Source organism: Littorina saxatilis, linkage group LG5, assembly GCF_037325665.1.
Source record: "Littorina saxatilis isolate snail1 linkage group LG5, US_GU_Lsax_2.0, whole genome shotgun sequence".
Taxonomy (NCBI): domain Eukaryota; kingdom Metazoa; phylum Mollusca; class Gastropoda; order Littorinimorpha; family Littorinidae; genus Littorina; species Littorina saxatilis.
The window spans coordinates 49,267,255-49,293,448 of NC_090249.1; the positions used below are offsets into that span (position 1 = coordinate 49,267,255).

General features: G+C 43.4%; 1 protein-coding gene across 2 annotated transcripts; it reads right to left on the reverse strand.

Moving 5' to 3' along the window:
- Positions 1 to 19,731: 19,731 nt before the first annotated feature.
- Positions 19,732 to 25,495, reverse strand: LOC138967362 (uncharacterized). 2 transcript variants are annotated; one of them, XM_070339890.1, is made up of 4 exons: positions 24,726 to 25,495; positions 24,178 to 24,243; positions 23,694 to 23,867; positions 19,732 to 21,541 (listed from the first exon to the last, which is right to left on the reverse strand). In XM_070339890.1, exons 1-4 carry the CDS (start codon positions 24,829 to 24,831, stop codon positions 21,246 to 21,248), a joined length of 642 nt encoding a protein of 213 aa, XP_070195991.1. In that variant the 5' UTR covers positions 24,832 to 25,495; the 3' UTR covers positions 19,732 to 21,245. The 2 variants fall into 2 exon arrangements, with proteins under 2 accessions (XP_070195991.1, XP_070195990.1); XM_070339889.1 differs by having other exon boundaries at positions 19,732 to 21,544; positions 24,726 to 25,492.
- Positions 25,496 to 26,194: the final 699 nt, after the last annotated feature.

Here is a 26,194-nt window from a genome sequence, read left to right on the forward strand (position 1 = left end):
TTCAGCTGTAATGCCCAGTGTTCTGACCAGCTGGACACGCTATTGATGGTGTTCTGGATACGGTGTGTTGCTGTGGAGGTGTGTTCTTCTGCACACCAGACTGCAAAGTCATCCGCATGCAGGGTGTTCGAGACATGTTTTGGCACCGTTGTTGTGATGTCATTTATGTAGACGAGGAAGAGGGTAGGGGAGATCACTCCGCCTTGTGGGACACCCTCTCTCAGCTTCACGAGGTTGCTGGTCGTCCCGTCTACCATCACTCTTGCTGTTCTATTGAAGAGGAAATCACTCAGCCACTTGAACATCTTGCCATGGACGCCCGCATGCAAAAGCTTCAGTAGCAGCCCTTCCTTCCAGACTGTGTCGAAGGCCCGGGACAGATCAAAGAACACTGCCAGGACCTTCTTTTTCTCTTGGAAGGCATCTTCAATCTCCTGCGTCAAGAGGGCAAGCTGGTCTTCGGTGCTGCGATGTTGCCGGTAGCCTGTTTGGGTGGGTGCAAGGAAAGATCTGGACTCAAGAAGCGACAACAGTCTCTTGTTCACGATCCTTTCCAGAAGCTTTCCAACGCAACTGAGTAGGCTGATGGGTCGATAGCTGGATGGGTCACGCTTATCCTTTCCTTTCTTCGGGATGGGTCTTATAAGGGCGACTTTCCAACTCGTAGGCACAGTGCCTGTCGACCAGCTCTGGTTGTAGATGGACAGAAGGAATCGCTTTGCACCAGGGCCGAGGTGCTTCAACATGTCGTTGGAGATGCCATCAGGGCCTGGGGCCTTCTTCTGCTTCAGCTTTCTCAGTGCTTCTTCCAGCTCACGGAGGATCAGACGTTCGGTCATGCATGGGTCCAAATCAGTACTTGCTGTGTTGTGAAGTGCAGCTCGAGTCTGGCTTCTGACATCCTTCAGTCTGTCAGCAGGGACCGTCACTGTACTATCTGCCTCAAAAGCTTTGGCGAAGACATTTGCGGCTGTTTTGCCTGTGACATCTCCGGTGTTAGTGTGGAGGGTGACCTTCCTCCTCCCAGAGTTGTCCTCGTTCAGTGTCTTGGTCAGCTGCCATAGCTTTTGAGTGTCTTTCTCCATGTTTAAGGAGGCCGTTTTCTCTCTCCAGCTGTTCTGGGTTTGGCGCTGCTTTTCTTTGTCAAAGTCTGTCCTTATCTGCGAGTGTCGCGCCACATTTTCAGGTGTGGGGTCCTTCTCCATGTTTTCTCTCGCTTCGCTCAGCTTCTTGTGCAACTCTTCCAGGGCGTTGTTCCAGTACGGTTTGTAGTCACGCCGCCTGCCTCTTGGAATGGACTTTTTCGCTGCCTGGAGTATGGCGGAGTTGAACATGGAGGCGTTCCTGTCGACACTGTGCCTATCGAAGGTGATGGACTTTGTGTAGAGGTCAGTGAGTTGGCTGAAGAGCATCCAGTTGGCTTTCTTGTAGTTCCAACTGGGCGGCAATTTCCCTGTGCTGGGGATGACCTGCTTGGCAATGGTCAGGATTGTGGGTCTGTGGTCGCTGCCTCCAAGTTGCTCGCTGACCTCTCTCTTCGTGATCTTGTGCACGTTGTCAGTGGCTATGGCAAGATCAGGTGTGCTGGTCTTCTTCCACACTCTGGAATAGAAGGTTGGGGGATCATCAGGCTTGTTGACAAGGACCAGCTGGTTTTCGATGAGCCAGTCTTCCACTTCTTCGCCTTTTGCATCCAGACTTGGATAACCCCAGCTGGGGGAGTGGCTGTTGAAGTCGCCAACTACAATCCAGTCTTCAGTGCCAGGTCGAAGACAGTGAAGTTGCATCATCTTGTTGGGCGGACTGTAGAGGTTGCAAATGGTCAGGTTTCTTTCTGGGAGAATGAGCTTCACGGTGATGAATTCCATGTCAGCATCTTCTGATCTTTGCACCTCTATGGAAGACAGGTTGGTTTTTACCAGAGTTAGGACTCCACCTTTTGGTCTGTTTTCCCGGTCAAATCGATGTGTTTCATATCCTCTTACAGAGAATCTATGGGAGCTGTTGAGATGGGTCTCTTGGATGCAACATATGTCTATTTGTTGTGACTTGAGGAACTGTTGCAGTTCAAGTTTCTTCTGTCGCACCCCTTCTGCATTCCAATGCATGATGCGAAGTTGTTGACCGGTAGCTCTATTCTGCCCTCCCCCGGTCAAAGGAAGAGGGTCAGAACCGCAGTCAGTCGCTGAAGTTGGACCTCCTTGAGGCTGGAGGCCCGGCGCCGTCCTACCCTGGCTGCGGGACACCAGGACGACACCACATCGATCCAAGGATAATTGTACGGCCATATTATCGTGGGAGCGTAGACAGCCGATTTTCAAGTTGGCTGCTGTCTTCCGTCTTCGGTGGTTGAGGTTCTTACTCAGGGTTGCCTCCTCCCCAAGAGTAGCTGCCTTGCTGGGCTGTCGAGTCCACTCTACCCGGGTTTGACGTCGAAGTTTTCCTTCTTGTAGCCTTTGCCTTTCCCAAGGCGCACACAAGGCAGTGCGGGTTTTGAAATCGGAGTTGTCCTTCTCCTAGATGAGCGACCATCCAAGGTTAACGAGCCCCATCTGCCCGAAGCAGCTGGTTTTAAGGCGCCAGTGACCCGCCTGCATCCCTTCTCCTGTTAGTCGAAGACAGGGCCCGCCACGTGAAGGCCAGGAGCTGGATTTGACTGTCAGTGGTGTTTGGAGACACGAAGCCATTTGGAGCATTTCTTGGGAAGTAGGCGCTTATCTCTACTTCCACCCCGGCATAACAGTCCTTGGGCCCCAATAAGCAAATAAAAACACCTACAAACACAAAAAGCAGATGCACTGCTAACGTTCTAAACTTCAGAAACAACAAATAAGAATGGTTAGTTAATGGGACGTGTGTATTTTTGTTATTTTTTTAAAAAATCATTCATAAGTACATTGACCCAATGGTCTTTATTGTGGCCATACGAACACAACATGAATATGAAATGTACGCATGTGCAAAAATCTGATTTATCTGTTATTAATTTTGAATCTTTGTTCTTTAGATTCTGATCATTTGAACGTTCGCAATGTGCATCTGCCAGAAACTGAGACAAATCCCATTAAGTTTAGTCTCTGAAGTTTTACCCCAAAACGGAAACATTGGAATGAAGGATAGGGCATTATGAGAGTCAAACTCGTCACACAAAAGAAGAACTGGAAACAAACAGAGTTACGTTCATTATCCTTTATTTTTGTCAGACGTAAACGAGCAACTATAAATTGAAGCATCAAATTACCCCCAAAGGAATGCAATAACCTGAAGTTGTTCCAAGTCGAAAACAACATCTGAAAATAAATTCCAGTATCATTGACCTCCTAAAATGCTTTAGAACAGATGACAAATTGAATTCATGGAATCAAATGTCTCCCAAAGAAACACAATAATCCTGAATGTGAATCAAGTCGAAAACAACATCTGAAAACAAATTCCAGTATCATGGACCTCCTCAAACGCTTTGGAACAGATAAAGAACTAGAATTCGGGGAATCAAATATCTCCCAAAGAAATGCAATAAACTTGAAGTTGTTCCAAGCTGAAAACAACATCTGAAAATAAATTCCTGAATCATCGACCTCCTCAAATGCTTTGGAACAGATAAAGAACTAAAATTCATGGAATCAAATATCTTCCAAAGAAATGCAATAAACCTGAAGTTGTTTCAAGCCGGAAAAGAACAGCAGAAAATAAATGCCCGTATCTTTAACCTCCTCCAACGCCTTGAAACAGCTAAAGTTAACGTGTTATCCCAAGCCTGTCACAGCCACAAGGACAAAAACACGACCCATCAGAGGCTGCCATCATCCGATTCACTGCCGGCCGGCCTCCCCCCACACCCCAGCTTTGCATACAAAACAGGCTGAGGGCACAGGCTCACACTTTTCACCGTCGCTAAGCGCTGCCCAAGCCGCGAAATTGGATTAACCGCTGTCCGTGTGTTTTGCATTAATGAGCCTCGCAAAGTCTCGCTGTCACTCTCGCGCCCTGGCTTCGCCGAGACGAGAGTTTGGGTAAACATCCATGCAGTTCAGGCTCAGGTCCTGGCGATGGAAGTTTTCCATTGTGATTGTTCACAGAATAATCACACTTTGATAAACATATTACTCTTCTCAGTGAGTGGTGATGTTGTTTTTGTGTTGTTGTTTATTTCAAAGAAAGAAGCCTCAAATTGGGTCTCAGCTAAACTAAAAGGGATCCTCAATGTCAACGTCACAGTCCTTCCTGTGAAGAAAGTTTCGCTCGCTATCTGGGATTTTCCCAGGCTTCTGGGATTTTCCCAGGCTTTTAAATAAGGATAAGAACATCCCCCCCCCCCCCCCCCCCCCCCCCCCCCCCCCCCATGGACAGATATCAAAACTCAACATTCCGACTGTTTCACGCGAAGAGTGGACATTTTTTGTAGATGAATTAATTTTGCATTGGGGCTTCCAAGTAACTGAATCATTAAAACAAATCTCACTATTCCCAAAAATCCTCCAGGCTGTTGAATTTTGGAATGTGTCCAATTGGAGCAATGGCTTTACCCCATTTAAAAGCCGGCCTGGCCGGATCTGAGATGGCGAGCCGAATCGTTTACGCGGAAAGCCGGAGTGTGCATTTTAACTTTCTGTTCTTGGTCTGAGTGTAGACTGACTTTCTCCAGACACAAACTGAACCGAAGTGAAGCCTTGATGGTCGATAGCGATAGACAGGCTGTGCGTGGACTACAAAGGCGACACCAGCCGCTTATCCGATAGACACCCAATGCAGATCTACATCACCGTCTCCTGTCTTTCTCCGCCACGACATTTTCCCGCCTTCGGTTTTGTCGTCTGCGCGACGCGAAGACATCCATCCTCATCCAGTGAAAGCGCGCATGAAAAGGTCAAGGTTGCCCTGCCTGTTGTCTTGGTTACGAAGTCTCGTGGGAGTCGCGAGATTTGGGGAGGAGTTGGCGGTTTAGAGTGATACCTTACTTTTACTAGTGTCTATTGACTGTCCAAAACAGATTCAAAAACAGACAGGATGCAAAGTCTTCAAGTCTCACGTTTGTAAACACTAGTCCATCAACCAATTTCATCCCTATATACTGTAACAAAATGTATTCGGGGACACCGATTTGACGGTTTTGCAGTATGTATACGTGTGAGATGTCCGCGATGGCATTGTGTAAAAATCGTCTGCTGGTATGCATTAAATTAACCTTATCGTAAGCGTACTTCTTATATTTCAGTGGAGACAATCAAGGTCGACACTGTAGTCACTTCTCCAAACGACATATATGAGGAGACAAAATTTAAAAAAAAAAAACTTAAAAAAAAACCACCTCATAATGATACAGCGTCTCTTCCTCTGAGGCATAGTTCAATTCCAGCTAATTATCTAAACCAGGATCAAATAAATGTGATGCCATGTAATGTGAAACCTGCCTGCAAATTTGACCTTTAATTCAGCCTTTCATCTGATGATTCGCTGAAAGACCATTTACGCAAATGGAAGGATTCTGCAACAAATAAATTCGCCAGAGTTTCCCAAGAAAACCATAACAGGGAAAGTCAATGAAAATTAGACATGATGGATACACTTGAATTTGATTTAATCATAGAAGACCAGGTTCAACTAAATTGAGTTCCCGTGCAATGCTTCCACGATAAACTTCAAACATCTTTTTCAAAGCCTTTATGCATTACCACTCAAAGATATCTATTACTAAAATTAAGCAAAACGCAAGAATCTCCGACAAAGAAAAGCTCCTCAAACTTCAAAGTAAACCATTACACCGACATCACATCAATGGAAAGCAGACCTTGAAAGTTTTCTTTACGGTTCTTTGAAAGCCGTTCTGGCCAAGTTCCTCCCAGCAGGAAGCCATCTTTAGACAAACGGTTTAGAGACGATTGCAAGCCGCATGCAGCCATCATTCCCTTCCCATTAACCTTCACCTTCCAGTCGGAAGCCGGAAAATGCATCCAGGTTGCAAAGAAAGTGAAACCGAAACGCGATCTGAATGTAGGAGGCTGCCTTTGGATGTTGATGGCGTAAGGCGCGTGCTGCATGCGAGCGGTTGCGTTGCCTATGACGACGGAAAGATTGAGCAGAATGATCGTTTCTCTGTCTTCTTTTGCAATGCTGTTTGGTTTTTCTGGTGTTGGTCTGTCTGCGCCGTGCAACACTTATTTTGAGTTAATCTCAAAGGTTTGTTTACTTCGAGCTCATCAGGGTTTTGTGTGTGTTGTTTTTGACTTTTTTCGGCCCCGCAACATAGTCTCAGGGGAATCGGACCTCAGTGGCAGTGCGGCAAAGCCCTGTAGGGTCATGGTAGTGTTATTGCCCTGCTCCGCCTTTTTGACCTTCTGTCAGTTTCTGTCAATTGAAGACATTTTTTTTATGTTTTCATGTGGATGCATGGTTGGGGCGGTTTAAGTGACTCAGGAATTATACTCTGTCCTGGATCTGACTTTTTAGAGGGTCCATGGACCCCCTCAGCGGAGTTTTAGAAGGTCCCAGCTACATCCTCAACGGCTTCAGCCTCCTTTCCGATGTTGTTTCCCGTGTGAAATTGGCATTTGTGCTTGCACTAGAATTAGCTGACGTAACAGTCTGAAAACAGTACCTATGGGGTACGCACGTTAGCGCAATTTAGTGCTTCCAGGAACCCGCTCTTTTTAGGTTCTGTGCGTCCCGGGACCTCCTCCGTGATTTTCTAGTACTGGTATTTGGCTCCTGATGCGTATAGGACGCATGGACGCGCAGTTTGGGGAGCCCTGTCATGGATCCAACAAGCTTGCCCTGAACTGGGACACTTGTTTGTCAACGTCCGACAGCTATGTTAAATCCGAGGAACCGCTATTGCGATGGACCGGAAAGGTTTTGCGTAGATCTTCAATAGGTGTGCCGAGCTGTTGTTATGCCGCACTTGTCCTTTAAGATCGGACACACTTAGACCTTTGGGCCGGTTTGCAAGAGTCGAAGTTAAAGCATTTAGTCCTGGATAAAGAGTACCCTCAATGCAGTTTATCCCGGACTGAAGTCTTTAAACCCGACTTCTGCATACCAGCCCTGATCCTGTCAGCCTTTGCATTTCCGAAACGATGAAATTATGATTTTGTGCTTTGTCGAAGAACGAATATGTCTAAGAAACAAACCAACGCACCGTGAATTTCTCAAAAAGACAGAGCTATAGAGAGGAGAGTGGTGGTGTTGGTGATTGAGGGAGGAGGCGGGGGGGGGGGGGGGGGGCGACTTGAGGGGCTCGAGATGATCCTCCGCCTGTTGTCGTCATTACGCGATAGCTCTTCTCCACTTAGCGCCAATTAGCCCCGCCTTCCCCTACCCCCATCTCCTCTACCATCCAGTACAGCCCCCATCTCCCCTATCGCTCTTTTAGATCTACACAGCTGCTGGAGCAAGCCTCGCATTCCCGTTTCTGTATCCTTTCATCCCACTTCCCACAAGGGAGACTGCTAACTCCCTTTATCTTCCCCATCTTCATCAAGACAGGCTTTATGACTCCACTGTTGTTGGTTTGTGGGTTACGGCTGAGTTTTTTTGTGAGGAGAGAGAGAGAGAGAGAGAGAGAGAGAGAGAGAGAGAGAGAGAGAGAGAGAGAGAGAGAGGGGGAGAGAGAGACAGAGAGAGAGAGAGAGACAGAGAGAGAGACAGAGAGAGAGAGAGAGAGAGAGAAAGAGAGAAAGATTGAGAGAGAGAGAGAGACAGAGAGACAGAGAGAGACAGAGAGAGAGAGAGAGAGAGAGAGAGAGAGAGAGAGAGAGAGAGAGAGAGAGAGAGAGAGAATTGAATTGAACTTTATATAACAAGGATTAAGATATAAGGCTACGCCTTTTCTTACAATCTGTTCTTGGGACGCACAGACACACCATGATAACATTTAAAAATGATAAATGAAAAAGTAAAAAAATTAACAGCAAAAGGAGGTCGGAAGAGAGAGAGAGAGAGAGAGAGAGAGAGAGAGAGAGAGAGAGAGAGAGAGAGAGAGAGAGAGAGAGAGGAGGGGGGGCAGATAGAAAGAGAGAAAGCATATAGACAGATAGGCAGGGAGAGAGAACACATAGAGAGACTGAGAGGGAAAGAGACAAAGATAGAGACAGACAGACAGAGACCTAGAGAGGGTGAGAGAGAGAGGGAAAGGGTTAGAAGCAAGGAGAGAGAGAGAGAGAGAGAGAGAGAGAGAGAGAGAGAGAGAGGCAGACAGACAGACAGACAGACAGACAGACAGACAGACAAACGGACAAACAGACAGTCATGGAAAGAGAGAGGGGGGGGGGGCAGATAGAAAGAGAGAGGAAGGGCAGATATGCAGGGAGAGAGAGAGTACATAGAGAGAGAGAGAGAGAGAGAGAGAGAGAGAGAGAGAGAGAGAGAGAGAGAGAGAGAGAGAGACTGAGAGACTGAGAGAGAGATTCAGAAGGAACTGGAGGAGACAAAGAGACAGACATAGTTATGGAGAGAGAGAGAGAGAGAGAGAGACAGAGAGAGACAGAGAGAGAGAGAGAGAGAGAGAGAGAGAGAGAGAGAGAGAGAGAGAGAGAGAGAGAGAATATTTATTTTGACGTCTTGTAATGCACCCCATCGATCGCTAACCAGAGGGCCGAAATAAGGGGTCGAAAGATTACAAATGAATAATATACAAGACTGTGAGATCGAGAAACGCTTAAAGAACCAGATTTAGGAGAACGCAGACGACAGCAGCAATAATTCGTGTCAGGACGTGTTTTATAATTCATAAAAAATTCATGCCCATGAAGAGGAAAAGCTTTCTCTGAAAGTGTTTATCAGCACATTTCCCATCCTGTCAGTCTTCATAACACTGTCACGCAACAAACACTCACGCTTCCCTCCCTTTATTCCCAAAGCGTGTCATCATTGTCACACTAAAACATGGCGTAACATTTTCCTCCCAACAGAATGATTTTCCTCCTTACACTTGACTCGAGTCTAAGAGCCTTCCTCCCTTTCTCTGGCATTTTAAGTACTGGCAGCCGAGGTTAAAGACACCTTTCCTCCCGCGAAAACGATCGCATACGTAAACCTCACATATATAGATGGGTTGTTCGGGGGCCCGGGTAGCTCAGGTGGTAGAGCACTGGACTTGTGATCGAGAGGTCGCTGGTTCGAATCCGGGCCGGGACGGACACGGGTCAACTTTATGTGCAGACCCAGAGACGGTATCCATCTCCCACCCCCGTGTCACCACAATGGCACGTTAAAGATCTTGGTCATTCTACCATAAGTGCAGATGGCTGATACCACCTAAACACGCAAACATCAAAAAGCCGTGAGGGCGTAAAACTCGAATCGTATAAACCAATTCATGTCCAATATAGGCAATTAAGACCTGACGGACAATAAGCCCCTTAAAATTTACTTTTATGGGTTGTTCTCTAGAGCTGGGTACCATTTTGTGACATGCATTCTCAGTCCTTTAAAGGATTATATTGTACATTGAATGGCAACTACACTACATTGGGGTGTGCACGTTAAAGATCCCACGATTGACAAAAGGGTCTTTCCTGGCAAAATTGTATAGGCATAGATAAAAATGTCCACCAAAATACCCGTGTGACTTGGAATAATAGGCCGTGAAAAGTTGGATATGCGCCGAAATGGCTGCGATCTGCTGGCCGATGTGAATGCGTGATGTATTGTGTAAAAAAATTCCATTTCACACGGCATAAATAAATCCCTGCGCCTCGAATATGTGCGCGATATAAATTGCATAAAATAAAAAAAATAAAAAATAAAAATCCCTGCGCTTAGAACTGTACCCCCGGAATACGCGCGATATAAGCCTCATATTGATTGATTGATTCAGTAATCATTAATGAACTCAATTTAAATTCCACGGTTACTGAAAATGTCTCAGTCAAATATAGAAATATCACCCGCGTAACATGTTTCCCACTGGTACACAGATCTGGAGAATAACCCTCGGACTGCTTTATATATAGGTCTGTTTCTGGTCACCCGACCGACCCTAAATTTCGGCGCCGACCCTAAACTTTTTTTTTCCAAACTCAAAAATTTTTTTACATTTTTTTTGGTGGTAAAGGACAGGGTGAGAAAATGAACAACAAAAACGTGTGAAAACGAAAGTCCGCTGACGATTTGTAAATGTGTTGAGTGTCTTGTCTCTATGTATAGTGAATCCAGTCTCTTTGCGCGATTTTTAAAGTTAGTTTTATTGGTCTACATTTGGGGTAAAAAAAAAAAAAAAAAAAAAAAAAATCCCGACCTACCGACCCTATTTTTTTTAGCCATGTTACCAGAAACAGACAATTTTTTTTTTTTTGGCCTAAGCGTCAAAGCTGTAACCATTGCCACGTGGCCCAGTTGAAAAATGCGCGTATCCCAAATGTAAAATCCTGGCGACATCTGTGATGAACACAAGAGGATTAACAAGGGAATTACGGTGTCTTTAAATGCTAGCGGCCAAGAGTTTAGCGCACCAGGCTTGCATCATGAGCACTTACGGAGGTGTTGCTGTTTTGACTATCAACCTCTGGAATCTTAATTAAAGAAAACAGGTAGAATTCTTGTGGAAACTTAAAGCTTCAAGCCTTGTGATCGACTGCATTTTGTGTGCATTTTTGTGTCGGATCTATGATTGTTTTTAATGTCAGAAAAAATTGTTGTTGTTGAGATTGGCTTTCCTTGATGATGATGATGATGATGATGATGATGATGTGTTAGTGACGGTGTGTTATAGTGTGTGTGTGTGTGTGCGTGTGTGGGCGTGTGTGTGTGTGTGTGCGTGTGTGGGCGTGTGTGTGCCTGTGTGCGTGTGTGCGAGTGCGAGTGCGTGCGTGCGAGTGTATGTGCGAGCGTGCTATACCGTCGCTATACGTACGTGCACACGTGGTTATATTTGTTAGAGGAGGGGAATGGGTTCAGGGAAGCGGAACACTATTGTTTTATTTCCCCCTTTTCTAATCTATCAAAGCACCCCAAAAAACACAAAACCCTGTTTTTTTTACCCGCTCCCAAAATACCCATGATCGTTTCCCTGGCGCGTCTTTGAAGGCGGAGGGCACTGGAGTCGGAATTTAGGGGTAAATTTCAGCACCACCCCACAGCACAGGTAGTTACAACCCCATCAAACCCAACACACAGGTGGTTTTTCTCTCTTACTGCCTCGACCCCCCGGGTATCTACAGCTCTAAAATCATCAAAATACACCATCACAAAAACACACACACACACCCATGATGTGCGTGCGTGTGTGGTGTTTTTGTTATATTTAGTCAAGTTTTGACTAAATATTTTAACATCGAGGGGGAATCGAAACGAGGGTCGTGGTGTATGTGTGTGTGTGTGTGTGTGTGTGTGTGTGTGTCTGTCTGTGTGTGTGTGTAGAGCGATTCAGACTAAACTACTGGACCGATCTTTATGAAATTTGACATGAGAGTTCCTGGGTATGAAATCCCCGAACGTTTTTTTCTTTTTTTTGATAAATGTCTTTGATGACGTCATATCCGGCTTTTCGTGAAAGTTGAGGCGGCACTGTCACGCCCTCATTTTTCAACCAAATTGGTTCAAATTTTGGTCAAGTAATCTTCGACGAAGCCCGGGGTTTGGTATTGCATTTCAGCTTGGTGGCTTAAAAATTAATTAATGACTTTGGTCATTAAAAATCTGAAAATTGTAAAAAAAAATAAAAATTTATAAAACGATTCAAATTTACGTTTATCTTATTCTCCATCATTTGCTGATTCCAAAAACATATAAATATGTTATATTTAGATTAAAAACAAGCTCTGAAAATTAAATATATAAAAATTATTATCAAAATTAAATTGTCCAAATCAATTTAAAAACACTTTCAGCTTATTCCTTGTCGGTTCCTGATTCCAAAAACATATAGATATGATATGTTTGGATTAAAAACACGCTCAGAAAGTTAAAACAAAGAGAGGTACAGAAAAGCGTGCTATCCTTCTTAGCGCAACTACTACCCCGCTCTTCTTGTCAATTTCACTGCCTTTGCCATGAGCGGTGGACTGACGATGCTACGAGTATACGGTCTTGCTGAAAAATGGCAGCTACTTGACTAAATATTGTATTTTCGCCTTACGCGACTTGTTTTGTTTTGCTAGGTTTTTTCGTTGTTTGATGTTCATTTTAATCACGTACATGTAACCTCTTTCCCTGATAGACACGGGACTTCATCTTTTCGCACTCATACATTGGACTGTTGTCTTTGAATGTTTTAATAAACATAGATGAAGGAAGGAATAGGATCAGTGAGAAAAAAATTAAACATTAATAGAAAGAACATTTACAGACACCAAGCAAGCAAGAAAGTAGCCAATCAACCACCTCCGAAGAGTCAAGACTGTAGAGAGGGGTTCAACAACTAGTTCGCAGCCGTTTCAATGTTGCATTTCAGATTCTAAGGTACACAATAACGTGCTATTGCAGATAAGCTTACAGAGATTTGCATTGAAATGACAAACTGGCGGCTAAATTGTGAAAAAAGGGAAACTGGTTTACACGGGTTCACGATGGCTCAGAGGTAAGATAAACCACGCAAAAATAAATTCTTTGAAAATTGCTCGCTCTTTACGGAGGGCACCTAGAATGTTCTCAAGCGGTGAGTGTTTAAATGAAATGGTGTTTGTACTGTGTGTAAAAGCCTGACAGTATCTGTGATGGTTTACGGGAGGCTTACTGTGCCTTTAAGCCAAGTAACTTTCGATATTGTCATTTAATTCTATCTCTGAATTGTTCTTGTTGATTTAAAAAACAAGTTATTTCTCTCTCTCTCTCTCTCTCTCTCTCTCTCTCTCTCTCTCTCTCTCTCTCTCTCTATCTATCTCTCCTCTCTCTCTCTCTGCCCCTACAACCCCCCCCCCCCTCCTGTCTCTCTCCCTCTCCCTCTCTCTCCGCCCCCTCTCTCTCGCTCCGTAATTACGCCGAACGACAATTTGTTACTGATAATCTGCTCTGACACCGACTGAGACCAGAGACACCTGAGACTCACAACTACCTGCTCTGTGCAGCAGCTCTTCGGCCTCGCCCAAGCGCCGAGATAGCGCGAGATGGGAAATGTAGAGCTGACATTTTGTTTGCGCACAATAGATTTCTTGCGGTGGTTAAGATGGAGCGACATGTCGGATTTTATAGTGTGGGTTTATGTTGCAAATATACTTTTTTTTTTCTCTTTACATTGAGTCGCTGCACTGTTTGCTCAGAAATATGTTGCGTTCCTTGATGTCAGTAGCTCTTGCAATCATGTTCTTTTACCAAAGTGCAAACAGGCGAACATAAACAAGAACGTGAACTGATGAGATTATTGTAAACTGATGAGATTATTGTAAAGATTATTGTAAACTGATGAGATTATTACAATTATCAAGTATATGTGTGAGACTTCGATCTGTAGCAACAAAAAGTGGTTCACTTTGATCTGTTTGTTTGTTTGTTTGCTTTACGCCCAGCCGACCACGAAGGGCCATATCAGGGCGGTGCTGCTTTGACATATAACGTGCGCCACACACAAGACAGAAGTCGCAGCACAGGCTTCATGTCTCACCCAGTCACATTATTCTGACACCGGACCAACCAGTCCTAGCACTAACCCCATAATGCCAGACGTCAGGCGGAGCAGCCACTAGATTGCCAATTTTAAAGTCTTAGGTATGACCCGGCCGGGGTTCGAACCCACGACCTCCCGATCACGGGGCGGACGCCTTACCACTAGGCCAACCGTGCCGGTCTCGTTCGCTTTGATCTACACCTCTATTAACCCTTCTTTGAAATCGGGATAGTTCCTGGTCTGTTTTGCACAGACATATGAAGACAAACACAGACACTCTTTGAATGATAAAATATTTCCAGCAGGGCAGAGCATCATCTCTCCAAACAACATTGTTTCAGTCCAATAACTGTTTGCCTGGCACAGGAACACTTTCAGAACCATGCAGTTTTCTTTAACGTGCATCATGGACGCGGTAACATTTTCGCAACGGTATACTAGAATAAGACAGTAATGGAATAATTACATTTTAATGTGAGGTAAGTCAAGGTATCATAATAGTCATGTAAGTTAGGTTACCTTTATGGACATTCCGGTTGTTTTCTCCCAGGGGAAAGCGAGCTGCCATACAGTACGGCGCTGCCCAATGTATTGGTGATACGAATGGCATTGCCTTTCTAACTTTCTCAGTGTCTGTCTGTCAGTTTGCTTGCTTGAAAGATGGCGCCGGCTCATGGCGACACGGTGTGGAGTGTGTTTATCCACATCATGACAAATACCAATGGCTGTTATGCTATATGGCGGAATACATTCTTGTTCTTGTCCTGGTCTTGTTCTTCTTTGTTTTCTTGCCCTGATTTGTCTCTGAAGTCAGAGGACGTCACTGCTAATCGAACGACAGCGTGTACACGTGCGGATCTGACGTGCTGACATTCGACACGCGACAGCGGGGGGCTGATTGGATAAGACTCGCGGGGTAAAGACGTTTGGTGAAGGATGATCCAGGGAGGAATCTAATCAGACCCGGTCGCGCATTTACCACTCCGGTTGAGGCCTTTCCACTTCTTCTGTAATGAAGGGGCAATGCGTTTGTTTCGCCTCCTTTTCGGAACGAGAAAGAATTATTTGGAGTTCGGTGCTTGCTTGTTTAAACAGTGTTTTATTCGTTTGAAAGAAACCATCGTAATATTAACAATATCAGTTAGAAAACACGGACAACATCCAATGCATGGCTGTTTTCAAATCAGCAAGCGGCATTAATATTGAAGTGATTCCCGACGCTTTTTTTTGCAATTGTCGTTATTGGGAAATACTCATCTTCTGGACTAACTCTTAAATCTTCTGACTCTTTTTATTGTATTTTCACCAAAAATTATGTCTCTATGCAATAACAGAGATACTTTTAATGAATTACCGAGAAATGATTTTAGGAATTATATCTAAGTACAAAAACTTGCCTTATGTTCGGAATTTATTGTGTGCCCAAATATACCCAGGTAATAAGATATGTTCATAAATATGAGGGTGGAAACAGCTCTGTTATTGCATGGTGGGACCTGTTTAAAGTGAAATAATACACACTTCAGAATTCTCTCTTTATTTTTCTGGAAGAAGAATGTGTTTCACAATAACTAAATGTTTTACCCAAATAAGTCTCAAAGAACGTCAATGTTGACCTATATAATTATCATGTAAATATCACTTCTTCATTTTTTTACAACAATAACCAACACTTTTCTTGGTTTATTTTTGTATCAAAGACCTTGAAGTGAAAAATGAAAATCTTTCAATGGAACAAATCTTTCTTTTCGTTCCAACTCCGCCCTCTGCAACCTCTGCCGAAGTAATCGTTTTTGTGTCACGAGCTTCACGCGCGTTCATTCCATGATCCAGGTCTTTTTTACCTTGCGCGATCGGAAAACATTTCTTGTTTTTTTGTAAGCCAATCTTCTTACAACTTTAACAGGTATGTTTTCGCAGATTAAGTGCTGGCATTAACATTGGGATTTAAAGGCTGCGAGGAACTGCTGGGTTACGCAGTGCAGCTAAACGTTTTATAGGAAGGAAAGTAATTTTGAAGAGCAGGGAACTCGTGTGTGTGTGTGTGTGTGTGTGTGTGTGTGTGTGTGTGTGTGTGTGTCTGTGTATGTATGTGTCTGAGCTCTGTGTGTGTGTGAGAAAGAGAGAGAGAGAGAGAGAGAGAGAGAGAGAGAGAGAGAGAGAGAGAGAGAGAGAGAGGGAGAGATCAAAAGATCAAAAGAGAGAGAGAGATCGAGAGATCGAGAGTTAAGAAAGAGAAAGACACGCAGACAAGGATTGCACAGAACAAGAGAAAGTTGCACTTTGCAATAATTGCTTCCGCTTACATAATTACAGCGATTGAGCATTTCACAAACATTCACTGCAGGCCGTATAATCTTGATGTTTTCTGCATGGTGCAAATATATTAGTAGCGTGAATTCTGACACCCTGTTAACCCTCGTGGTGAAACATACTTCTCGGTAATGGTTTACAAAAGAACAAAATTAATATAGAATAAAAGACCAAAAAAGGTTATGATGAGAAAAAGAAGACTGAAGGGGCAAAAGGAAAAAATGTGCTGAAAGAATCAGTCAGTCAGACAGTGGTTTGTTTGTTTGTTTGTTTAACGCCCAGCCGACCACGAAGGGCCATATCAGGGCGGTGCTGCTTTGACCCGGCCGGGGTTCGAACCCACGACCTCCCGATCACGTGGCGGACGCCTTACCACTAGGCCAACCGTGCCGGTCTCAGACAGTAGTGATAATCAGTCATCAGCCACTGCGTCAGCTAGACAGCATGTGCAGTTAGATACTTAATTAGTAAGTTAGTTAGTTGTGTAACGTTCGGCATTCTCTCGATGCCAATCAGCAAAAAAAGTGTATATTATTTTATTTCTATACTTGCTCCTGAAATCTTTGTCGAAGAGTCAGTCTCTGTGTACACAAAGCGAGGCTGTTTTTCGTTTTCTGAAAGCTCCGCTGGATAACCACACACCACTGTCATTACCGATGCGAGAAGACTACCATAACCATGTACACTTCTTTCAACGAAATAATTATTATCTTATCTCTCCACTTCCCCCCCTCTCTCTCTCTCTCTCTCCCAAACTCTCTCTCTCTGTCTCGCTCTCAATCTCTTTTTTATTTTTTTAATTTTTTTTTTAGGAGATCAGACTTTTTTTGTTGTCCCATCAGCGGGTACTATTTCGGAAGGGTTTTTATTTTTATTGTGATGTCGCCTACTGTAAACTTATAACCCTTTCACTCGCACTCTCTCTCTTTCTTGATAACTTTCTTTCTCTTCCGTCTGCGTGCTTGTTTGGAATTTGTTATACAAAATGTTTTTTCAGTTACACGCAAAATGGACATTGTTTTTTTTACTGGACATTCTTTTTACATTTAGTCAAGTTTTGACTAAATGTTTTAACATAGAGGGGGAATCGAGACGAGGGTCGTGGTGTATGTGTGTGTGTGTGTGTGTGTGTGTCTGTGCGTGTGTGTGTGTGTGTGTGTGTGTGTGTGTGTAGAGCGATTCAGACCAAACTACTGGACCGATCTTTATGAAATTTGACATGAGAGTTCCTGGGAATGATATCCCCGGACGTTTTTTTTTCTTTTTTTCGATAAATACCTTTGATGACGTCATATCCGGCTTTTTGTAAAAGTTGAGGCGGCACTGTCACACCCTCATTTTTCAATTAAATTGATTGAAATATTGGCCAAGCAATCTTCGACGAAGGCCGGACTTCGGTATTGCATTTCAGCTTGGTGGCTTAAAAATTAATTAATGACTTTGGTCATTAAAAATCTGAAAAGTTTAATTTTTTTATATAAAACGATCCAAATTTACGTTCATCTTATTCTACATCATTTCCTGATTCCAAAAACATATAAATATGTTATATTTGGATTAAAAACAAGCTCTGAAAATTAAAAATATAAAATTTATGATCAAAATTAAATTTTCGAAATCAACTTAAAAACACTTTCATCTTATTCCTTGTCGGTTCCTGATTCCAAAAACATATAGATATGATATGTTTGGATAAAAAACACGCTCAGAAAGTTAAAACGAAGAGAGGTACAGAAAAGCGTGCTATGCAGCACAGCGAAACCACTACCGCGCTGAACAGGCTCGTCAGTTTCACTCCGTTTTGCACAGCTACTCGTCGATCGCCTCAGTTCCACGTTCGGCATTCACGACACCGCCCTCTCTTGGTTCCGGAACTACCTCCAGAACCGCTCTCAGACTGTCACCACTGATTCGTTCTCTTCTCAGCCTGTCCCTGTCCGCTTCGGCGTCCCACAAGGGTCTGTCCTCGGCCCTGTCCTTTTCACCCTGTACACCCAACCCCTCTCCCTGGTCATCGAACGCCACGGCTTGAACTACAACTCCTTTGCCGATGACACGCAGCTCCAGAACAGCGCCAAGCCTTGACGCGTTCAAGAGTAGGTTGAAGACTCAGTTCTTCCCGTAGCTGGCTGCGACTTTCATGTTCGACGTGATGTGTTGTGCCCCAAAAGACATTCTTGTGCTGTGCTCTGTGAGAGGTGTTTTCTTTGTGTTTAATATTATTTTGTTTGGACCTAGCTATTGATGTGTACATTGTTGTTAAACAGTTGTTTGTTGTATGTTTATCAAGGTTTGCTAGTGTGTGATAGGGTTCGTGTCCGTCTGTAGATGTTAGTTTCTTTGTCAGTCCTGTGTTGACAACTCTTCGACAAGCGCTTAGAACTGTACCCACGGAATACGCGCTATATAAGCTTCATATTGATTGATTGATTGATTGACAAGCGGCGGACTACGGTCATTGTGAAAAAATGCACTGTGTTCAGTTTCATTCAGCTTGACTAAATGTAGTAATTTCGCCTTACGCGACTTGTTCTTTTACATTTCAGGTTATATTTCCATTAAATTACATTTTAATTCAACAACAATCTAACTAAGGACAATGGGGAAAAACCTTTCGTAGCGCAAGTTCTTGTTGAAATACAATTTCCAATGGAATATGCGATTTTGCTAATGCACATTTTTGCTATCAATAAAACATGGTTAATTAACGCTTATTCCTGACATTCTTCGATTCCGAATAATACATCTGTAATAGACAATAAGAAAGCCCGACCTGTCAGACGGTTCAACATTTTTTCAATATAAGTCCAAAACCTTCTAATTTGGGGACACTCATAAAAAAAAGTGTTCCATAACATCCAAAACATCTCTCTAACGCTCTCTCTAACGTAAAACATATTTAAGTTCATCAATGTTAAATATGTTGATTATTTGTTAATTTTGTTAATATCTGAAAAATGTGTGGGTTTTTCCTACTTAGTTTGGGCGCGTTCTGGATATGAAAAAGTATGAACAGGCTTATTCTAGATCTATTACCCTCGGGAAATAGATCTCTCTCTCTCTCTCTGTCTCTCTCTCTTTCGCTCTGTGTGTCTCTCTCTCTCTCTGTCTCTCTCTCTTTCGCTCTGTGTGTCTCTCTTTCTCTCTGTCTCTCTCTTTCTCCCTTTCTCTCTGTCTCTCTCTCGCTCTCTCTTTCTCTCTCTGTCTCTCTCTCGCTCTCTCTTTCTCTCTCGCTCTCTCTTTCTCTCTCTCTGTCTGTCTGTCTGTCTGTCTGTCTCTGTCTCTCTCTGTCTCTCTGTCTCTCTCTCTGTCTCTCTCTCTCTCTCTCTCTCTCTCTCTCTCTCTCTCGTTCAACACAGGCGGAACTTCTCGCGCGACTTGTTGGCATAAGTGACAGAACAGGCGGCGGGGAATTTAGTGCCGTCCGAAACGTCAGAAGCCACACTGTGCTAATGCCACGCACGTGCTAACAAACTTCACACTGTCACCGGAACGAAGCCGTCACACAATTGGGCCAGACATTTTTGTGTGGGGGAGGAAGTTGCAGTGCCGAGTGTGTTTTTGGTAATGAGGCGGAGTTTTGTTTGGTTTTGTGTGGAAACATGTTGATTTTGCTGACAGGCGTATAGATACGGGTGAGCGAAAATTAAAAACAGAAAGAAAGGCTGTGGAAACAAGATAGACAGAGAGACAGACAGGAGCAGGTATACACGTACGAACGAACGCAGGCACACACGGAATCTGGAACCCAAGTGCACATAAACATAATTATAAGCACACACTCACACACACCTGTGCCCATGTGATTTTCATAGTTTGGTCACAAAGAGTTACTTGCCCACCATAGAGCAACAACACAACAGAAACACAAAAGAACCGGCTAACGTTAAGCATAATTATATAATATATTACACAACATAATTAAAACCGTGAAAAGTCAAGAAAAGGTTTTAATGTGTAATTTAACGCCAAGTAACATGTACATTTTCAAACTGCAAACATGTGTTGGTAGAATTTGGGAGTTACAATGAATAACAGCAACGGAAACCTCAGCCGGAGAAACAAAGGGACATAAGCGCTCTAAATGCGTACAACATATGCAAAAGGAGTAAGCGAGAATGCTGTGGAACAAATCTCCTGGCACCAGAGAGAATAATGAACAAGCAATGAAACGACTTTTACCCACACAAAAAAGGATGATCGCCGCAAGCTCATACGTTACTCATTCTCCAAGGTACACTTACTCTTGTAACACATGTCATATGCATTTAGAACGCTAACATATCCCTTTGTTTTTGGATGAATGTGCAGGACTGGTTGTGTGTGTGTTTATAGATTATGTTTGTATCATAATGCTTCTATAAGGCGCACATGTGTGTCTGTCTTTGTGTTGGCTACAATATTACACCTGGTGAAACCATGGTGAAGGGCTAATGTCATAACATTATTCTGTGAGCATGCAAGAGAATGTTCATCACACAAGGAATTTCTGTGTTGGCCAAGAAAGGCCTGGCGTTGAGACCCCAACACAGACACCAAGAAGATGGGCCTTACCTGGAACCAGGTAAAGTAGTTTTGTCAAAGGAGTTGGTAATATTGGGATGTAAAAGAGGAACGGTTACAGATAGGATATTTGATTTATTTGTTTTGTTGGCCAAACATTATATTTGTTTCAAAAATTAAGAAAATTGTTCCACATTTAAATGGATTTGTAAAGATGGCTAAAAGGAGATTTTTTGACGAAAATTATTTATGTAGTGTAAGGTGTAATAGGGGAAAGTTTGATTTTGATTGGAAATTGTACAGAGAATTTTTTGAGAACATAGATTGAATGAATGTATATTGATTTGATGCTCTCGACTTAGTCACTTTGTCTTTATGTCAACTCTTTTTTTATGTAGAATGTGCTGCTTTTGTCCGGTCTATATTTTAATACGCTTCTATTGTTACCGACAAGATTGTCAAATGAATGTATGTTTGTCTTTGTGAGTATATAAAAAAACTAAAAAACACAAAAACACAAAAAACATCCCTTTGTTTAATTTCAGGTCTCAGATCTGTAACTAACAATCCGCCTCATATGTTTCAGATATTGACAGCTTTAAAAGCTGGTTCTTGAGTATGACTGTGTAAGTAACTGTTAGTTAAAGTGCCTTGGAGAACGAGGAACATACGAGTTGCTTGAAGCGATATAAAAACATTCAGTCGATAGATCAATTGGGTTCTTATTATTCTTAAAGATGAAAGTCGCTTGTTCATTTCAATGCTTGTTATTCTCTCCGGTGCCAGGAGACGGGTTCCGCATTACTCTCACTTACTCTTTTACACATGTGAGCATTTAGACCGCTTAAATCACTTCTCTTTGTTTATCAGATCAAATATTTTGACAGAAACATCAGTCTTCTTCGAAAAACAAAGCGAGCAGGACGATCAGCAAAGACGGCACTGCGCATGTCAGGCCAGCGGAAGCGGAAGTGAGACTATACGGAGGAGCAGCGGAAGGAGTGATGACGCATTTGCTTCTGGACGTGTTTCCATGGCGACAGATACACTTGGTGATGTTCACCTTGGCATGAACTTGGATATGCGCAATGGACGCATGGTCATGTGGGCAGCAGTACACGGTATCGCCCACGGGGCAAGTTTCTGCCGAGTTCCGACAGTTCGTGTCGGTCACACAGCTCTCGTTAACTGCTGAGAGATAAAAGCATCGTAACTCAATCAAGATGTGTAACAAATTCTGTGTTCGAAAGATTATTGGTGGTTAAATCTTCGCTCCGTCGGGCTTCAAGACGGCATTGGACGGGCGTCAATACATAATCATAAAACCTGAAGTTTCAAATGTAAGCCTGTCAGTGCGGATAAGCTGCGTAATATCTGTTTATGCCAACAACAAAAAATGTTGGTTTAATTTTTCCCGCCGACCCTAAACCTTTTTTTTCATTTCTATAACAAAACAAAAACTGTTGGCACATTTTGCAAACCATACCGAGACTAAGGGAAATAACCTTCTTCAAACTCAACTAAATTTATAAAAAAAATTATTTAAAAAAGCCTACCTACTAACCCGATATTTGTGGTCACGTTACCCTAAACCAACATTTTATTTTTTATTTTTTGCCTTATCATTTCACAATGAACAAGGTGGGGTTGAGAATATAACTGGTAAAATTATTGTTGTTGAATTTTTCGTTCCGTCGGGCTTCAATACGGCGTTGGTGAGGCGTCAAAACACGATCATCACAACGAAGTTTCAAATTTGAAGTTTCTGTTTGAAGTTTCAAATGTTAGCCTGTCAATGAGTATGTATAAGCTGCGTAATGTTTGTTTACCATTTCACCCAGAACAAGCTTGCAAAGCGGTTTCTCGACCTTTGATTGATTTGAAATTTTTGTTTGTTTGTTTGTTTGCTTAACGCCCAGCCGACCACGAAGGGCCATATCAGGGCGGTGTTGCTTTGACATATAACGTGCGCCACACACAAGACAGAAGTCGCAGCACAGGCTTCATGTCTCACCCAGTCACATTATTCTGACACCGGACCAACCAGTCCTAGCACTAACCCCATAATGCCAGACGCCAGGCGGAGCAGCCACCAGATTGCCAATTTTAAAGTCTTAGGTATGACCCGGCCGGGGTTCGAACCCACGACCTCCCGATCACGGGGCGGACTCCTTACCACTAGGCCAACCGTGCCGGTTTGATTTCAAATATAATTCTTATTTCATTTAACTGTTGAGTCGTTGCCTCGCCACTTGACAATTCGAACCTCCATCTCAGATCTGGCCAGGCTTTTACCAGGGATACTGGACAACATCGATCCCTCCACTTAGAGACATACCAACAATCCATAGCCTGGTTAATGCTTTCAGTGAAAATGGTTCCTGTTTTGATGAATTAATTTCTTAATGGACTCTGGTATCGAATTGCGAAAAGAATGAATCAAAAATGAGATTCCAACCCTTCGCTGGACTGAATAGCCAAGCAGCTGATTTACTGTATATGTCCAAGAGGAGGGCTGGTTTTATCCCAAGTAAAAGCTTGGACGGATCTGAAATGGTAACCCGAATCATTAACACGGATGTGTTCTAAGACTAAGTAACTGTAATACATGTAATGCTATATTTTGCTTCAACAGTGCCCCTACTCACCGACGTAGCCCTCCCAATCTTCCTTTCTCGACCACCAAAAATCTTAGAAAAACAGGTGTAAATAGAAAGGGAAATTTTAAAAATAAACGTGAAGCGTGAAACATCTGAGCAAAGAGCAAGGATGTCAGAAGGGGGTCGCACTGCATTAATATTCATAAAGGGTTATACATTGTATTAAATGGGCTGACAAGCGATAGGATATCAACGAAAAGGTTTTTATTGTTTCAGTTTAGGAGTCGAGATCTAGGATATTAACAGGGAGTTCCACTGTATTTAGGGGCCGACCAAGAGCTAGATATGAAAAGAGGGTTCAACTGTATTTAGGGGCCGACCAAGAGCTAGATATGAAAAGAGGGTTGAACTGTATTTAGGGGCCGACCAAGAGCTAGATATGAAAAGAGGGTTCAACTGTATTTAGGGGCCGACCAAGAGCTAGATATGAAAAAAGGGTTCCACTGTATTTAGGGGCCGACCAAGAGCTAGATATGAAAAGAGGGTTCAACTGTATTTAGGGGCCGACCAAGAGCTAGATATGAAAAGAGGGTTCAACTGTATTTAGGGGCGGTCTTAGACTGAGATCGAATATCAAAACGTTTTTACAAAAATCGTTGTTAAGGGTCGAGAACTAGGATATTACAAGGGAGTTTCACTGTATTAAGGGGGCGACCTTCTATGATGAAACAAAAAGTTACCCTGAGGGTCGGGGCCGAAACAGGTGTCCTTGTGTGCCCCGGGCAGACAGGTACAGGTGAGAGCGGTACGGTTGACCCTCAGCTTGTTGTGTGACGCTGTGCAGCAGTGCTTGACCCCGCCCATTTTGCACGTGCTGAAACCCTGACACGCGTCGCCGCTTGTGCAATTGCTGCCTGTAGTCACAGACAGAGAGTATGGTAGTCAGACAGACTGATGGACAGACGCACGCACGCACGCACGCACACAGGCTGACAGACACTCTCACACACACACACACACACACACACACACACACACACACGCACCCACTGACATACACACACACACAAACACGCACGCACGCACACACGCACGTACACACACACACGCACACACACGCACACACACACACACACTCACGCACGTTCGCACGCACGCACGTACACACACACACACACACACACACACACACACACACACACACACACACACAGGTCATGTTACCTCCTCCTTCACGGTTCCATTCCTCCAGCTTCGCGGGTTGACTCTGTTGCGACTGTTGCGCCGAAACTGGGAACGAAAAGTACATGAAAGTGAGCTAAAGATGTTTTGCGCGCACACGTTGGTCAACAGATCGCGCACACGTTGGTCAACAGATCGAGTGATAGGGCTAACGAGGGATTTTGGATTAGCTTTTGTTCGGATCTCTAATTGCCATGTTTCAAAGATGACTCTTGAACTTACTCAGCAGATCCTGCGAACGAACAAACAAACGAACGAACGAACGAACTAACGAACGAACGAACGAACGAACGAACGAACGAACGATCAAACAAACAAAACTGCTGAACACATTGTAAATAGGAGAAAAGACATTGACTACTGTGAAATCACACCGGTACACACACACACACACACACACACACACACACGCACACGCACACATACACACACACACACACACACACACACACACACACACACACACACACACACACACACACACACACACACTTAAAAAAAATTTGTAAATAAAGAAAAATAACACTTACCAACAACAGAGTTGACCGTTAAGACAACGAGAAGAACCACAGTAAGTGTGACAATATTTGCTGCCTCCATCTTTGTGCATATCTTACAAAGTGATGGGTTTCGCATTGATAATACATTTCTGCTTTGATTTGCTGACGTGGCAATAGCAGTCAAAAGGGCATGTTTTGATAACTCGGCTGAATCCTACATTATTAAAATATCAAGTCCAACCAGCAAAGTAGGTTAAAGAAAGTTCGATTCCATTTTGGGGAGTTTAAAATCAAAGTTTAAAAATGAACCAAGACATGTGACGTTAAAAGGAAAGCCAAGCGCGCACGAAAGTGTGTAAACATATAGTGGGTGGGTGGAGGGGATGGGCTAGTTCTAACCATGCATTAGATTATAAAATTGTATTCTGTGTAGACCCTTCCACCAGCATCTTAGACCACTCTTTGTACATTTTCTTTTAATAGATGATTGTCATTTGTTTTACCTCATGTCTGCCCTGCGTGTGATGGTGTGATCGTGACTGCTGTAGTGTGGGTGCATGTGTGTTGGTGTGTATGTCAGTGTATGTGTGGGCGTGTGTGTGTCAGTGTGTGTGTGGGTGTGTGTGAGTGCGTGATTTTACCAACACTACGCAAAATTCCTTGTGCTTTAAATGTTTTTTAATGTCACTTGGCTCAATAAATACTGTATTCTGTATTCTGTAACGCCACGCCAGCAAGAAGTCTTGTTTATTGTTTTTAACGTTCTTAACCTATATCAAACACGAAGTTTATAAGTAGTTACTTGAATTGTTGGACTCGGAAGACATACGCACACGCCTTATGCATTTCTCCTGCTAAAGGTCAGATGATAGATATATTCACGCTTTGATTTTAAAGACGGAACATATATTGCAATCTATTGGAGTGTATGTTCAAATCACAGATGTTACCGTGTATAGGATCTCGGAGCAACCTCGAACGAAATAAAACCGATTGTGTCGGGACTGACTTAAAACTGAAAAACATCATCATACCTTCCCCAACAAACTGGCTAACTATCTACATACTACATCGACTGACACACTGATAAATTAACTGCCGACTAATCGACTTTCCCACCTAACCAAGTTACTAAGTTACTAACTAACTAAACTGACTAACGAACCAGCAAAACGGCAGATAACTAAGACAGCCAGCTAGCAGGTGTGCCGACTAACCGACTTATTGACAAACGTACAGGTAAACGACACGACACGACACGACACATTCTCACAACACACACCGGGAACAACCATGTGTCTCAACTGACCACACATGTCCCAACACCAGACACAACACTACGGCCACAAGACGTATCTGGACACCTGTGCCAAGGTCGTTAGCGGACTGACCACCCACCTTGTCCAGCGGCGAGTAGACATTAAGGTGTCATGACCACTCAGTGCCAAAGCGCCGTTCCTCCGGTGCCAGATACACACTGACTGTCACTGCGCTGAACA

What these genes read in the sequence shown, in the direction of transcription:
- LOC138967362 (XM_070339889.1), bottom strand. Translation starts at nt 24,831, where the DNA reads ATGCGAAACCCATCACTTTGTAAGATATGCACAAAGATGGAGGCAGCA. An exon ending in AACGGTCAACTCTGTTGTTG is followed by an intron (nt 24,244 to 24,725) that starts GTAAGTGTTATT and finishes TTTCGTTCCCAG; the next exon opens with TTTCGGCGCAACAGTCGCAA. An exon ending in ATGGAACCGTGAAGGAGGAG is followed by an intron (nt 23,868 to 24,177) that starts GTAACATGACCT and finishes CTGTGACTACAG; the next exon opens with GCAGCAATTGCACAAGCGGC.